General features: G+C 51.0%; 6 protein-coding genes across 6 annotated transcripts; all 6 read left to right on the top strand.

Moving 5' to 3' along the window:
- The first annotated feature begins 48 nt into the window (after positions 1–48).
- On the top strand, positions 49–1663 carry QC761_402800 (uncharacterized protein). The gene is made up of 4 exons (XM_062878557.1): positions 49–419; positions 495–533; positions 694–768; positions 839–1663. Exons 1-4 carry the CDS (start codon positions 402–404, stop codon positions 1148–1150), a joined length of 444 nt encoding a protein of 147 aa, XP_062732050.1. The 5' UTR covers positions 49–401; the 3' UTR covers positions 1151–1663.
- Positions 1664–3925: 2262 nt separating this feature from the next.
- Positions 3926–4867, top strand: QC761_402790 (uncharacterized protein; the record flags this gene model as incomplete). The annotated part of the gene is made up of 1 exon (XM_062878556.1): positions 3926–4867. The coding sequence occupies one exon, from the start codon at positions 3926–3928 to the stop codon at positions 4865–4867; it is 942 nt and encodes a 313-aa protein (XP_062732049.1).
- A 1186-nt stretch (positions 4868–6053) lies between these two features.
- QC761_402780 (uncharacterized protein) lies at positions 6054–6608 on the top strand (the record flags this gene model as incomplete). Its single annotated transcript, XM_062878555.1, has 1 exon — positions 6054–6608. One exon carries the CDS (start codon positions 6054–6056, stop codon positions 6606–6608), a length of 555 nt encoding a protein of 184 aa, XP_062732048.1.
- Positions 6609–6995: 387 nt separating this feature from the next.
- Positions 6996–7517, top strand: QC761_0064050 (uncharacterized protein; the record flags this gene model as incomplete). Its single annotated transcript, XM_062872624.1, has 3 exons — positions 6996–7105; positions 7196–7256; positions 7437–7517. The coding sequence occupies 3 exons, from the start codon at positions 6996–6998 to the stop codon at positions 7515–7517; spliced, it is 252 nt and encodes an 83-aa protein (XP_062732047.1).
- A 126-nt stretch (positions 7518–7643) lies between these two features.
- PCT1 (choline-phosphate cytidylyltransferase) lies at positions 7644–9706 on the top strand (the record flags this gene model as incomplete). The annotated part of the gene is made up of 4 exons (XM_062878554.1): positions 7644–8158; positions 8223–8573; positions 8633–9044; positions 9105–9706. The coding sequence occupies 4 exons, from the start codon at positions 7644–7646 to the stop codon at positions 9270–9272; spliced, it is 1446 nt and encodes a 481-aa protein (XP_062732046.1). The 3' UTR covers positions 9273–9706.
- A 4290-nt stretch (positions 9707–13996) lies between these two features.
- Positions 13997–14384, top strand: QC761_0064030 (uncharacterized protein; the record flags this gene model as incomplete). Its single annotated transcript, XM_062872623.1, has 3 exons — positions 13997–14036; positions 14136–14210; positions 14233–14384. Exons 1-3 carry the CDS (start codon positions 14009–14011, stop codon positions 14382–14384), a joined length of 255 nt encoding a protein of 84 aa, XP_062732045.1. The 5' UTR covers positions 13997–14008.
- Between the last annotated feature and the right edge of the window lie 1047 nt (positions 14385–15431).

Raw genomic sequence — 15431 nt, 5'->3', positions numbered from 1 at the left:
CTGCCGTTGGGTTAACTGTGACATCCGTATATTTGAGCGCCTTTGGTGGCAAGCCTCAATAGAGCTAGTGTTTGGGTTGAGATTGTCATCAAACAATGGCGCTTGCGCAAGCTGTAAATATTACTACAAGATACTATCATTCCTAACATCTTGCATCCTAATCAGCAGTGTGTTTCTTGGGTTTTGTGTCTAATCCCATTATTTTTGTTGACAGCAGCTTCTGACCTTTGGGGCTAACACGCAGGCACAACGTACCCCATTCGCTACGGTTCTTGGAGCGCGGGCATCCAAACGAAACCCAAACAAGCAAGCCACTGTCACCGCATCTCCAAAGCACCACAACAACAGCCCCGCGAAAAGCAATCACCCAAACCATAATAATAAATAGTTCAACAGACAACATGGCTGAGTCCACCTCTGTATGATTTCCTATCCCAGGCTTCTTATTTATCCGCGACACGGAATGCCTTAATACTGACCTTATCAACAAATAGCCAATTCCCTTCAAGCGTCTCGAGCAGATTGCTTCCGATGTGCGTCGACCCTCCCGTTTGACTCCTTTCTCGCCCTGAATATTTGATTCACGATATTTACCTCCCAACTGCAAAAACCACCCCAACATTACGACCCCCAAGATGCGATAGCCTTGCGAACGATCAACCCGAACTAACCAAAACCCAATGCGATAAACAGGCCTGCAACAGCGTTCTCGAGAACGTCGAGTTTTACGAGCACCCCAAGACCGCAGGATGGAATGAGACCATTATCGTACGTACCAACTACCTACCAACCAACCTCGGTTTTACTTTATCAACATGGCTAACATGCCGCCAAACAGCAAAAAGTCCTCAAGGCGCTAATGTCCGAGGCCACCCCCGCCGGCGCCTCATCCCCCCAGTACAAGTTCGCCATCAACAGCACCATCGTCCAGCACGTCGTCCCAACCTCCCAGCTCAACAAGCCGACAAGTACAGGCACCACCGACGCCGAGGCTGCTGCCACGGCGAAGAAGCAGGCTGGCCGTCGGGGCATGCACAGCGCGACGGGCGGTTACTGGAACGAGAAGACGGATGGAATGTGGAGCTACAAGTGGGATGGCGATGCCAAGGGGCTGGATGTGGTGTTGATGCTTATCTGGATTGCCGTTTAGGGAGTCAGGGACCCAGAGAAGTGAGCAGAATGCAGAGGGTGGGTATTGGGTTGGTGTGTTGAAACAAGATCAAGATCCTACTTGTCATGCTTAAAAAGCGAGTTTGGCAGTCATCCTTCGTTTTGTTTTGTGAGGGGGGGGAGGGGGGAAGGGGCGTGCGTGCTGCTATTCAGGCAACGATACTTCTAATTTGATGGTTTTCTTTATATGTTGCACCAATCGGTGCGTGGTGTGACAGTCACGCTGTGGATGAGATAAAGATTGAGGGCTAAAAAGATAACAGAGGCGCTTTCGACTATCTTTTTGAGGCCTTTTGACTATTATAAAGGCCTATGCACGATCTTTTGAGGCCTTTCTACTATTTTCAAAGACTATAATGAATATTCAACACCTATGTAGTTATCTTTAAAATCATATGGACCTTCTTTAAGGGCCTGCTAATCGTCTTTTAAGGCCTTCATCCAACCTAGCAATCTCTGTTTCTTTATCCACAACGTGGTGTCACAATCAAGGAGGGGGTGTAAACAGTCGGTCTGAATACACTTGGTTTTGTGGCCCCTGGTCTATTGAGGTTGATCTGTAATTACCCTTTGGACGGGTTTTCAGCTGTCACAGGTATCACTTCTTTGTCACCTTTTTGCTCGAATGAGACTATTGCGAAGTGATATGTGGAGACTATTGACCCGAAGATCTTCAGGAAATGACGCCTGGTACACGTAGGCTATCGGGATTATCTTCGAAGAGGGGTAGTTTATCTATCCCATTATGACATTTTGCATACAAACGCTTGCATTCCTGAGGTTTAAATTCGACATAAGAACTTTGGCTTGATCCCGAGTAATCGTATCTTCTTCATAGAAGTGCTCTCTTCTAATATTATTAACTGTTGTCACATGAGGGTACAGGAGACAACGGGCCAGGTCCAGTCCGGGGCAGGATGGCCAAGTTGCCGGCTGTAGAGGTACGGGGGCGGCACGGTCAATCATGGCAGATCTCTTGTCTCTGGTGATGTCTTTTGCCACCGGGAGATTTCAGATACAGTTCGAACTGCTGCCATCGAATGTCACAGCAGCTGAAAACAATTACCAAATATCTCAGTTGTGGTCTGATTGTAGATCCTTGGGGTTTGCTCTTGCAGTCGCTGACGTTTACTGATCTCTTGTTGCATTGGATGCCACCTTGACCGTTTGCTCACGTGTAAGTCGTCATAGACCTCCTGGGATATGGACAGGATGCAGTGGATGCTCCGGCAGGCTGGGTGTTGGATTGAGAAGGCGGAAACAGAGTGATTCGATCTTTTTTTGAGTTTACCCCTTATCCCAAGTGCTTGGAACATGACGATTTCAAAACTGCCAGATTTTGGAGATGCTGCTAACCTACGGAGATCCCCGCCTTTGAAGTTCCAAGAATTACACTTACAAGCTGAAGGTGCTGCTTGATCTGTAGCAGTCTGAAATTGTGAGCGCAATGCAACAGTACAGAACCTGTGAGCTGACAACGGAAGTGGCGAGGTGCCAGGCCCGGTGACCGTCGGTCGATTTGCCAACGGCCGCGTTTATCTGGGCCAAGAATTGGCGACGTTGACACGCAGGAGGATGCATCGTCGCTTCTGCAGAGAGAATGATCCAGACGAGCCCATCCCCACACAATCCCATATCAACTTCATGGCCACCCCTGCCAGTCTCGAACCGTCAGCCAAACCCCTTCACACAACCCAAGAGCCGCCCACTGGCTGCTGTTCTGTCTAGATTCTGGGCGTTCGGGGTATTGTTACAACTTATCATTGCCTCTTTGATCGACCGATGTTGACATCCAATGCGCGAGCCAAGAAAACAGGATTCCAGTGAAAGCTGCCGTGGCACCCATTGGCCGGAGCACAGAGGTGCATAACTCTGTCGTTCGAGGCCTGTCTTGGGTTGTACAATTGACTCTGGGCTTCCCACTGGTTGCAGCGCACGGCGTCGGCGGCAGGTCGTGCATGTTGGGCAAAGCATGCCCCGGCTTTTGAAGATCGAGAGGAATCCACATTTCGTCGTGTTCTCCAGCAGGGCCGGGCTGGTGACCACCGGAAACCGGGCCAGGGAGGCCAGGGACAGGCCTACACTACAGCCAGCTAATCAGGCGATGCCGATCAGTCCCCTCCCTCCGAATCCTTTTTATTCGTCGGTCTCAACACTGAAGCCCTAGATTTTTTCGTCTTTGACGGTTACACTCACCTCCCTCACCAGATCTTCAACATTCCCCGTCCTACCGCTGACTGGTGTAATACTTGTCATCGTTGAGTTTTTCGGCATTCCGCCCCTCTCTTGAGGACCGTACCAGACACACGGCAACTCCCTGGCCCCTTCCTCTGCTCACTTTATATCCGGCCCTCCACCACTACAAAGACGTTTTGCCCCCCTCTCCTTTGAACAACACGGCAAATTAATAACCTTGTGTTATCCCTCCAACTCATGAGCTTGCTATTGAGGGGGTTTTCGCATTCTTTCCTTGAGACTTTCGGCTTTGGCACTTGAAATCTCAACTACGCAACCACTCAGCATCGATACCCGACATTGCTCGATATACACAATAAAAGCCCGATCTATAAACAGACACCATCCGGGTCTAGACCAAAGATATTTCAACACCCACAGCAACCATCATATCATCGCCTATCGTCCGATTGCCCTAACATCTGATATACGGCATATCTCCCGATTTCAAGGGCGAACACTTATCAACCTTCACTCTTCACGCACACGCCCAATCAGGTTTTACCTATCCACCGCCAACATGCTTACTATGCTGGAGCAGGTCCCCTCTCCCTATACCAGGGAGGAGCATTGGTTAAACGAGCAAAGCCTCGTAAGGAACGGAGACAACAAGCGTGCTCCACGAAGGTCACACACTCACCACAACTACTGCATTCCTCAACCACCAGTCTTCACACTCCAGACCATCCACTCCCCTCCGCCATCGCCCGGGTTCTCACAGGACTCTCGTCAATCCTCCACAGTAACCAGCCCGTCAGAGGAACACAACAGGCAGCTTCAGCTACAGCAACAATCGCCCCGTCCTGTCGCTGCACCCCGCCGACCTCCCCTCGGGCCCCCTCGCCGTTCCTATTCCGTCACAGATAAGGAACCGCTCCCCCACCACCACCGCCCTGGCGGCCGCCTCCAGCTCATGGACCTCCCCCCCGAGATCCATTACGCCATCTTTGACTTTCTCGACCCGATCGACAGCACCTGCCTTGGGTTGACCAACTCCAACCTCTACTCCATCCACCGCCGGCTCCACGGCACCGTCCCGCTGGCTGTTCACCGCGCCGGGCCCAACGAGCTAGAATGGGCTTGGCACTTGGCCGGGCAGCATGTCGCGGCCAAGCCATCACTTTTGACCCAGAAGAACGAGCCAGGGCCAAAGGAGGGGTTGGATCCCGAGGAGAGGAAGGCGTTGATATGTCTCAGGGTCAGAGGGCAGGCACTTTGCAGGAAGTGTGTGGTGAGTAGGTGTCAGTTGCAGACGCACATCAAGGATTGGATGGGGGAGAAGTATGAGTATTGTGATATCACGCAGAAGTTTGGGCCGAAGGCGGAGGAGGGGGCCAGGAAGAAATGTGAAAGATCTAGTCCGAGGCACAGCAATTGGTGTGCTAGGCATGGGAAGAAGAAGGGTGCTGCTGTGAAGAAGCAGCAGCAGGAGGCGACGGGGCAGATACTTGGGACGGTATAAGCATAAGCATGGTATTTGCGAGAGTTTTTGGGTTCCATAGTTTATGATGGGTGTTTTGGTCCTGATAGCTTCTGGGGCGGTTCGGTTATGAGAATTGGGCTCTAATGAGAGCGTGGAGGTAGGTGATGATAATGAATTCTATAGTTTTTTTTACAACAATGCATGCATCGAAGGCATTCGCATTTCTATTACTAGTGTTCTATCCATCATTTGAACATCGTGTTCCCTCAGTCTCGAGTCGTGCTCATTTTCCCATGTCGAGCTCACCTTTCGATACCATAATCACCCATCTGCCCGAAAGCACAGACCAAGCCTATGACGTGACCTCAACGGCCACTCCCCCGCCACTGACGAGGTTTGTGGCTTGTTGCGCAGCCAAAACCGGAAAAGGGAGACGTTTTGTGTGGATCTGCGGCTAGTGGCTCGTGCGCGGTGATAAGGCAATCTTGGCTGTTATCAGTGTTATCAATCGCACTTACACCTCAAATTCATCCTCAATATAAAGTTTTGGTTTGAGCTTGGGCGACATGCATCTAAGTGTTCTGCAGTTGGTGTACTCGTCGGAATGTCTTGTCAAAAAGAGTCAGTATGGGTGAGATACAATGGCTTGATTGGGATTTGGGAGGGCAAGATTCAGTGTTGGGAATGACAGCTGGAAGCTGACCGGAAGTTGGAGAGAGCATTCAGATGAGAGCATTGGTCAATGTGATACCCAAGGAAAGCTTCCAGGGTATTACATGATTTCGTGGTTCCAGTTTTCGGGCTCGGCTTTCTTACCTCCTTATACAATGGATCTGGCATCCCGCACCTCACATCAGCGTTGTCTCTGTTTTTTATCTATGCATGGGGAACAGACCAGCTGTTGGATGCAGTGAGATTGATGATTACTACCTTGTTCAGTACAGGGCTCGGGTCTTTTCATTTAGATGTGTAAGGCTGAGAGGGGGAGACGACCCGAATATCGGCCAATACCGACTCAGAGTTGACGGCCATGCCGTGCTGGCTCAGTCAGGAGGCTAATTATGAGGGTTAAAAGCCCACTCAATATGCCGATATATGAGAATATATTGGCTTGGTTGCCTGTTTCTTGACTTTTTTGTTCTGATGTTTCTCGATACATCAATAGAACAACAACTTACCAACCTAGGGCTTCCCACACTCTCATTCAAGTCAGTTGGTCGTAGTCATGGCAAACAAGCAGGAGATACAGGACACCGAGGAATTACTCAAGAAACAGTCACTCCCTCCACCACATATAGTTGACAGTAATACACCTATTATCCCCTCTGAAAAAGACGCACCCAAGCCATCTTCTCTTGCGCCCTCCAATGCCACCAACCCCTCAGACATCCTGAAAGCCATCACCCTCCACAACTCCCTCCGCCGGTCTAGAAACATTCCCTCTCTTACCTACGACAAATTCCTCGAAGATTCCGCCCGTCAATGGGCAGAACACCTAGCCAAAAACATCGGCAAACTCCAGCTTGCAGCGGACACTAGTCAAGGAGAGAACATTTACTGGGTGAGCGGCGGTGGAATCGAGAAAGAACCATGTGTGAATGTGACGAGGAGCTGTCTGAACGAAGGGCGATGGTATAGGGGGCAGAAAGTGGGGGATCCGGCGGAGGGTGTGACTGGGCATCATACTCAGTGTATGTGGCCGAGGACAAGAAAGGGTTGGGATTGCAGCTGTGGAGGGTGTGAGTGGGGATGGAAAGAGAGGAGTTTATGTTGTTGCTAGGTATGAGCCAGGAGGAAATCCTGTAGGGGAGAGGTCATATTAGGTGAGATTCTGAGTTTGGCTGGTGTTGTTCATTTATCCGTGTCTGTAGGTGGAGGCTGTTCAGACTTTAGAGATGGCACTCAGATAGATGCTCCTATCTTTCTACTGAAAGAAATGAGATGAAGTTTATGAGGAAATCGAGATTCAAAATCGAATGAAAAGTTCTCTTCACATTCATCACTACCTTATGCAAAGACTATGAAACTCGATGGTGTTGATGAAGAAGAGTCTTGAATCGTCAACCAAGCAAAGCGCTGAGCTTCTACAGGTGTCAAACAAAACAAGCCGGGGCACAGACCAGGTAATGACGTGACGGCACTGCAAGCAGCTCCTGCAGTCGCGGGAATGGGGCAGGGATTACGAAGCAGCCCCCTGACGTTTGAAGCATCCAAAGGAAATTTGTTCGAGAAATTCCCCTTGTCGGGACTCGACAGGACAGCTTGCCCCTCGGACGCGTTCGCATTGTTATAGTACTTAGAGAGGAAGAGCACACACATCACGCTGATTGGCATCTTCCATCCAAAGGTGTGTATTCGTACGGATAGGTTCATCGAATCCAATCCAATCGTGTCCCAGATTCCCGGTTTTCGCTCTAAATCCTTAGTGGTGAGTGCCACCAACCCCAAGATCTGACGTCTTTGGCCTTTGTCGCATCTGCATGTGAAGCGTCGCCTTGGCTTCTTCATTCTATCACTCCTCCATATAAGCGCGTCACAGCTGTGGTTGCCGTGAAGAACTCAACAAAATATCAAGCTGCATCCGCTAACCTGCACCAATCCCTGGCAGAATCCGCGGTCCCCGCTCATCTCGACCTTGACCGTTTCGCTACAGGCATCGTCCCTCCCGCGAAGCACGAAGTTGCGCTGAAGGCCCCACAAAACCCAGCGCTTTCCCCATCGTGCCCGGTCTTTCTTTTGCAGGCGCTGTCCCGGTTATGGTTCCTTCGCCTTCTTCTTAGTACCTACCGGACAAACACCAAACTACCAATCCACCATGTCGTCTCCAAGCTCAGTGTCGCAGAGCGCCGGGAAGAGAAAGCGCAACAACACAGCCGGCGCCATGAACATCCAGCAAGGACAGGTTGCCCAGCCCGAGTCCCGGGACGCTTCGGCCGAGGAGGGCGACACCACAGCCCCCGAATCCGCCCGAGCTGCCAGTGCGGCCACCGCCGGACACCCGCCCAGCAAACGCCTGCGTGGGAACCCGGACTCGGCCTCCGCACCGACAACAGCAGACGCCCAGGCGGTTGACCCCGGCGAGCCTAGCGACACCACCAAAGCGAGCGCCGACATTGCTGAGCGTGTTACTCGCAAGGGAACCCGGAAGAGCGTTGTGTCAAAGGAGGTCAGCAATGGAAGCACCACTTCATTCGACAAGCCGGACGAGTCCATGGCCCCTCCTCCAATTGGCACCCTCACCCATCCCGTGGGTTACAGAACAAACGATCCCCCCACAGGCCGGCCGGTAAGAGTATATGCTGACGGTGTCTTTGACTTGTTCCATCTCGGGTAAGCTCGTTCGATTTCTAGCTTGAAAGCTAAGGGCCAATTGCTAATTTCAGTACTCCCTCAGTCACATGCGCCAGCTTGAGCAAGCAAAGAAGGCTTTCCCCGAGGTATACTTGATTGTGGGCGTCACTGGCGATGAGGACACCCACCGACGCAAGGGTCTGACAGTTCTTTCTGGCAAGGAGCGGGCGGAGACGGTCAGACATTGCAAGTGGGTGGACGAGGTGGTCGAAAGCTGTCCTTGGATCGTCACTCCAGAGTTCCTTGAGAAGCACAAGATTGACTATGTTGCTCACGACGACATTCCATATGGCGCCGATGAGGGTGATGACATCTACGCCCCAATCAAGGCGGCAGGCAAGTTCTTGGTGACGCAACGAACGGAGGGTGTGAGCACCACGGGTATTATCACGAAGTAAGCAGCCGAGAATTTTTCAGAAGTCAAGAGTGGAAGCTAACCTCATGCCCAAACAGGATCGTCCGTGATTACGAGAAATACATTGCCCGCCAACTCAAGCGTGGAACTACCCGCCAAGAGCTCAACGTCAGTTGGCTCAAGAAGAACGAGCTCGAACTGAAGCGCCATGTCCAGGATCTGCGTGACAATATCCGCAGTAACTGGGCCACGACGGGACAGGAGCTCAGCAGGGAGTTGCGTCAGTTCTGGCCGTCTAGTCGTCCTCAGAGCCCAGCAAGATACGGACCCATGGCGAACAATGGTAACGACACGCCCAGTAGCCCATCGGGTCCTCCGTCATTCACGGGGTACTTTAGCGGCCCGAGGAGTCCCGGTGCCACTACTACTGCTGGAGAACGGGCTACCAGCAATGTGAACGACTTTGTGACTGGTTATACTCTAGGTTTGATCGGTGGTGTGAGGTCTTGGGTACGTACATCTCTCGCTCTTTACCGCTTTTCTGACGCACTGCTAACCTGCATGGCTTAGATGACCAACAAGAACCGGAGAAGTCAATCCCAGGACGATGGCAGTCAGCAAGTCAGTGACGATGAGTCTGAAGAGGGCGAGAGCAGCAATACGAAAGAGAGCACTGAGAGAAGACGGTCTTCTGGGCAGAATCAGCAACTGAAATCCGGCAGCAGCAGCAGCAACTAAAAGAGGCATGGGTTTTTCCAGATCATGGGATATTTTATGTTTTTACGTTTGGTTAGACGATGATTTGCACGGGAGGCGCTGCACAATGGTCAAGTCGAATGGGGGGGAGGGGGAAAGGAAGTAATCAAAAAAAGATACACGGACTCTCATGTGTTTGGGGGAATGCTCTTTCTTTGCAGCATGGTTTCTCTAACTCTCTTTTTTGGCCTCGTCGTCTTTTTTTTTCTTAGACGGGTAGGCATGTACTCTTACTTAGAAGTGGTCTTTGATTTTTGATAATCGGATCATGATAACTTTTTTTTAACAACTTTTAATGAAGAGTAGCTGGGTTTGGGATGTTGGAGGGTGGTGTGAGTTGAGTTATCGTGATCAAAAAATGGGAATCAATAACACGGGCACAACGTTAACTAGCTGGCAATTGACTCTGTAGGGAAGCGGGTCGGGAGGAGATACGTGTGCTCTCGTCCGTTAATGAATATAGGGTTTTGTGTCAAGGTCTTATAGAGAGAGCAACTATGTTGACAGGCTCATTTACCTAAGATAGTCTGCGCTCCAAGTCGAGAGATGCGGCTCAGCCTGGGTGGTTACTTTGGTGTTGTTTGCCTTATAATGTGACAGGCTTCGGTTCAATAGAGAGAGAGTTGGACCAACAAAGGTCTTGTTGTGCTTGAACTAAGCGGGATGGTTGAGGTAGCCCCTGAACCCCTGAGTGTATTTGTGTCTGTGCGCGCTGTTGGATACTCTGAAACAAGAGACTCATCAACTTCCAATGATGAAATCAAACGGAGACTTGACATACTTTGCTTTACTTGGGTTATTGTGGTTAGCTGGAGATGATGGGGGAAGTATAGATTGTTGTTGCTTTGCCCGTGAGACGAGGGAGGGGTTTCCATCAGGGAGATTAGTCTGTGTTCGTCACGAAACTGGTAAAGAAAAGGGTTGTGTTGCTTTTGTTGATGGAGTACTGGTCTTTCATGCTTCACTTTTAGCTTGTGTGGGTAGGTATTATTCGAGGTAGGCACTATGTCAAAGGTGAGGTAGTTCTCATTTCACTCAGCTAGCTTTCCATCTTACCATAACTAGAGAATACATTCTGCCCCCACCCGGTATTTAAAGAAGCCTAAACAAAAATGTTCATAGCTGATAACTTTAGGTATTCTACCTCACTTCTGGTACGTGACCCAATTGCTAGTGGTGATCCGAATGTTATTTAGAGACGATGTAACAAGTAAAAAGGTAATCGACTCAGTCAGTCAAACCACCCCCCCAAAACATCCCTCTTCTTCCCCCCCCTTACCCACTTACGTACCCCCACACCAAAACAACCACGTAACATAACCAACACCGCCCCAACTTTCCCCTATATACACCCTGACGTACCGTCGTGGAGAAGAAAACGACAAAAGTTGGAGGTTCCTCCAGCACTGTTGGAGGAGCAGTGGCTGCTTACCTGCCACACAATCAAGCCTCACGATAATCTTCTGTAACTTAGTACCATAAGTACTTCCCCCGTGCCGCATGGCCCAGAAAACAAGACATCAAGTGTCAGCCTCATACCTCTGACACTTTCGACAAGAAAAGGTCGCATAGTTCGGCCTTCCATCTCGGTCGATAAAAAGGGGAAGAAAGTCCAGTGAGAAGAAAGGGGATGAAATACGAGTGTGCAAAACAAAGCTCGAATATGCAAAGTCGTCGTCGGACCATGGCCCTCAGGCAAGGGCTGGGTTAGCTCTGTTTGACGATGTGGTTGGACAATGATTTGTATACTCATCACCTTCCCCCCTGGAGACCAGCATGTGATCGAATGACCGACCCAGTTGATGAGGTAATTCTGTGTTCAATGCCAGCCATTTAATATGTGCATGACGGATAACCTTCCCCAAAACAGGAAGCCGCCGGATGATACAGACCTCGTGGTAAGAGGACGACCTCCTCGCGCGGCCACGGTATTGATGATATTGTCATCCCGATAATAGCTTTACCACGGTCTGTCTTTTGCTACCAGGCTGGCTTCGGTCGGAGCACCTGCGTATGCATATCAAGATAAAGCTCGGTAATACCCGCCGACCGTGCAGTCAAAATAAATAGGCCGAGCCGTTCTGGCCCAGGAGCAACTTTGCCCCCTTTCCAAGACTAGATGGCTGGTGACTATAGGAGCGAAGCTAGCTGGTACACTCCCGAGCTTGTAAGGACACCGACATGATTGGCTGATCTTCTGTAATGAAAGGTCACAGTAATATCGGCCATGTCGTAACGCTGCTTCGGCCTAGATCTCAAGGCTCCCGGATTTACTTGTAAACCACACGAGTAACACCAGCTTTAGAGATAAGGCATACTGTTGATCGAGCGACGATCTCTGCCAGGAGAGACTCACCGGAGCGCCACCGACGCCAGGTCGAGGCCCATGTGAGCTTGACAGCAAGACCTGCCGCATGCCTGGCCTCTGGTGGGAGGGTACTACTTGCAGCACAAGTGTATCAGCTAGGTAGTACGTATGGATATAGTGGCGAGGACAAATCTGGGTTGGGGTCTGCAGTCAGCCTCAGGCACCCACTTGCTCTGTCAGAACACTATCTCATCCATATCCATACTTCAAAAACGGCCGGCACATTAACCGCGTGGGAGGGATCTGGGGAAATGGGGTTGACGCTTGCCACCCGGCGCTGACCAGCGAGCCTGTCAACAATTGGGGGCCTTGTTTCGAAGTTATCCAGCTAGGAGTCAAACACTCAGTGGACGCGGCACCTGATGCGAGGTCCCCATACGGAGAAGAGGAAGCCAGGCATGTTCTAGGAGAGGAGATGTCTGCTGCGGAAAGACGGATACAAGCCGGCTGTTACCCCAGAACACCACCGGCAGCGGCCTGCCACATCGACCCGATCAGCCCTATGAGCTTGAAGGACCTTTGAACCTCAGCCTGGCCTTATTCCGGACCACTTGGTGAGTGTGAAAGAGACAATAGGAGTGGCTGTCCCGCGAGCCTACATAAGCGTTCGCGGAGCAAATACACCGGAAGCTCGCAGGCCGGAGCATGGCGACAACTCTGCGGCCGATAATTCGTATTCTTTAGAGTGCGTACGGCTGGCTGAGTGATCTGCGGTGGCAATCCGAAAAATTGTTATTTCCGATGGACATGGAGAAACAATGATGATGGAGATGCCGGATGGAGAGCTGAAAAACGAGAATAAACCAACAGGTCAAGATGTGGAAGATGCTGTACACATCAGCAGCTCTGAACCTGAAACTGTTTCATGTTGGAAGTACATCGGTACCATAAGTGCCCTCGTGGCAGGTGCTTGTCGCTCCCATCCCCTCCTTGACCGAGTGAAATGCGGTTGAGGGGCGCCCTGTGGTGTTGGCGGTGAGTAAGCTGGTAGCGTCTTTTCTGTAAGGTGCAGCATGCAGCAGAGCGGTTTCGTCTGTCGTGGTGCAACACGAACTAGGCAACATCCTCGACCTGCGCTGAGGCTGTGCGGGGGCTCTTTAAGCCAAGCTGGGGTATGTAGGTACTGATCGGACCGTTTGCTACAGGCTCGGGACTTGATGTGCCCCAGCCCCCAGCCAGCCGGCCTTCCCACGTGGCCAAGCCATCATTCATCAACGTGGTGAATCGGCCGATGGGATTTCGGGAGACTCGCTTGAGTCCATCCTCCCGCCCATAACGATATGTTATCATCACTACGCCGCGCCTAGCAACCTTCTTCCCTTCTACGGCCTTCTCTGTCGCCGCCAACGACGGGACGTCCCGGAACCAGCAACTTTGCCTGGTAGAGGAGCAACAGCCGAGTGCTTGTCCTAGAAGTGTAAGTAGAAACGTTGCTAAATTGGAAGTATTGATGCTGAACATGGCAGCAAGCAAGCGTCGAGGTGAAGCGAGAACTGTGAAGGTCTGGCTAAGGTAGCAAGGGCTGCGGGGTACGCTTCCATAGATAGCAAAGCAGCACCTATTTGCGGGTATTCTATCTCCAGGTCTCCCGCGATCGACCCAGGCACAAACCCCGGGGTTGCGGGTAGAAAACCAAACCTATAAGGCTGGAAAGGGATAGGATAAAAGGAGCATGTTTTGTGGGCCAATGTGACCTCGAATGCAACACAACCGATGCCTTTGTCGTAGCAGATGCCTATTCGACGAATACCAGAAAGAGGAAAAAAGCCAAATCTGGTTATTTTGTGTACTATGGCATGTTGAACCACCGGGAACTGCAAAGAGAGCAGGTAGGTACCTGAATGAACCGGGGGGACGTCCTCGCGCCTCGTGGCAGACCCAACGGTATGGATCTATGGCGGAGGCTTTGGTGCGTAGAACGTCCATGCTTCGATCAAGATGGCGGTTAGATGCTGGTGTAACAGGTTTAAGCCCCCAAGAAAAGAAGCCGTGAAACTGCTGGAAGCCACATTTGGATCCGGATCCAGATGCGGGATGGTTACATTTGTCAATTTTGTTGATCCGGGCAACGGGTTTCTGAATTTGTCTGAGCAGTTGAGTTGATTAGGTACATAGAAGCAAGACTCGACGGTGCAGGTGAGGAGGTGACGTTCAAAGTGGAGGACTCCTGTTGGGCAGCTGCCAAAGCCGATGCCAAGCTGCAATGATCGCTTCATAGCGCTATTAATAGTGCTAAGCGCCCGGCCGAAAGCTTTAATGCACGGACCTTGTGAAGGAGAGCGGGGTTATGCTGGAAGCCAAGAGTTTGGACCACGATCTTATCGATCACCTCAGTCAACAGCAGGTCATAATGCATCGCAGAAAGGATATTGTAACTTGTAAGTATCTGTACACTGGCTTCTCCCAAGACATCAGACACCATCAACAAGATCAGGAGGTACCTAGTATCACCTCACTTTATTATAACCCCTCCATAGGGAAGAAGTTTGCGATGAACCGGAACCTCCCGCAGGTCGAACAAGCTTCGAGATCAACCAACTCTTCTTCTCTACGTATGCCATCAGATATGCGCAGCATCACCACCCTCTCGGGCTCGGAACACCTCCGATACTGCATTCCTCTTGCTTCAGTACGACGCCACAGCCCAGTTCCTCAAGACAGAAGCGCTCGTCACACAAGCGCGGCGTATCACAAACTTGAAACAAGCGCCCGCCTCGCGGCAGTGAGCTAGGACCATACCTAATCGAGAAGCAACTTGCGCAGTGAACCACACACACCCACCGAGCGACCCGAAGTCTGAAGTTCTGAATTGCACACTAGAAGCATCAGGCCCGTCCCGAGTGGCGTGACCGGGTCTTGACTTGCCCACTGATCAGACGAATCGGCAGTGGCAGATTAAGCGCCCCTAGCGCAAACTACTGTCTATTATCACCAACGTTGACACCATCAACGGCCTTCTTACATATGCCCACAAGCATCATCGTTATGGTGGCTGTATATCGACTGTATTCAATGTTATCAGGTTGGTGCGTTATAGGCGCTTGTCGTGGCTGCTTATTTAGCAATTGCCGTTACACTGACTGACGGAGGCACCAATGACACCATCAGCCCGCCCTCCCATTGCCCACGCACTTTTCTTCTCCCTGTTTAGAGAAACGAAGTAAACAACAAGTGTTGCTACTGCTATATGCAGGTTATTCGTTTTGATCATGCCAGGTCCTAATTAGTGCCGACTGAGTGCCGCAACCAAGAGATTCCCCAGACTGATAGCCATGGCGGGCGGCCCCCGAATTTACCATCGGTGGAAGAGATGCATGGCGATCAGAGAGCAGCGATTCGACAAGCCTGAGAGGTTGCATCCAGGCACCCAATATACTGTTCTATTCCCACAATAGAGACACTGAACTACTCTGATCATCGCCCGCGCTCGCTTCCACTGCAAACCAGACAGATCCCGCCAAGTTACGACTCTACGGCCAAATTCTGCAAAGGCTGCATGCACATCTTTTTTTTTCTCAAGACGCTTTGCTGTATTGGGAACCAACAAAAATAGGATCTCACTGAGAGCACGCCTTGCAGATCCGGTATGGCCAATGGGAAACATCACATCGCCTCAGCCCCCTGTATGTACCTATGCACATCAAACCTATCCGTCAGTCTGTCCATGGAGCCCCTCATCACCCCTCGCCTCGTCACTTGTGAGTATGCCACCGTTTTCTGCTCTCGAAGAGCTCTGAATGGCGCTCTCACTGGGCGAGCACTTCTCAAAGTAT

The sequence above is a fragment of the Podospora bellae-mahoneyi genome, chromosome 4, assembly GCF_035222275.1.
Source record: "Podospora bellae-mahoneyi strain CBS 112042 chromosome 4, whole genome shotgun sequence".
Taxonomy (NCBI): domain Eukaryota; kingdom Fungi; phylum Ascomycota; class Sordariomycetes; order Sordariales; family Podosporaceae; genus Podospora; species Podospora bellae-mahoneyi.
The sequence above is the reverse complement of the archived record's forward strand: the minus strand, read 5'-3'. Positions and strand labels throughout refer to the sequence as shown.

Coding starts and splice junctions, on each gene's coding strand:
- QC761_402800 (XM_062878557.1), top strand. Junction 534..693: donor TCGAGCAGATTGCTTCCGAT/GTGCGTCGACCC, acceptor TGCGATAAACAG/GCCTGCAACAGCGTTCTCGA. Junction 769..838: donor GATGGAATGAGACCATTATC/GTACGTACCAAC, acceptor GCCGCCAAACAG/CAAAAAGTCCTCAAGGCGCT.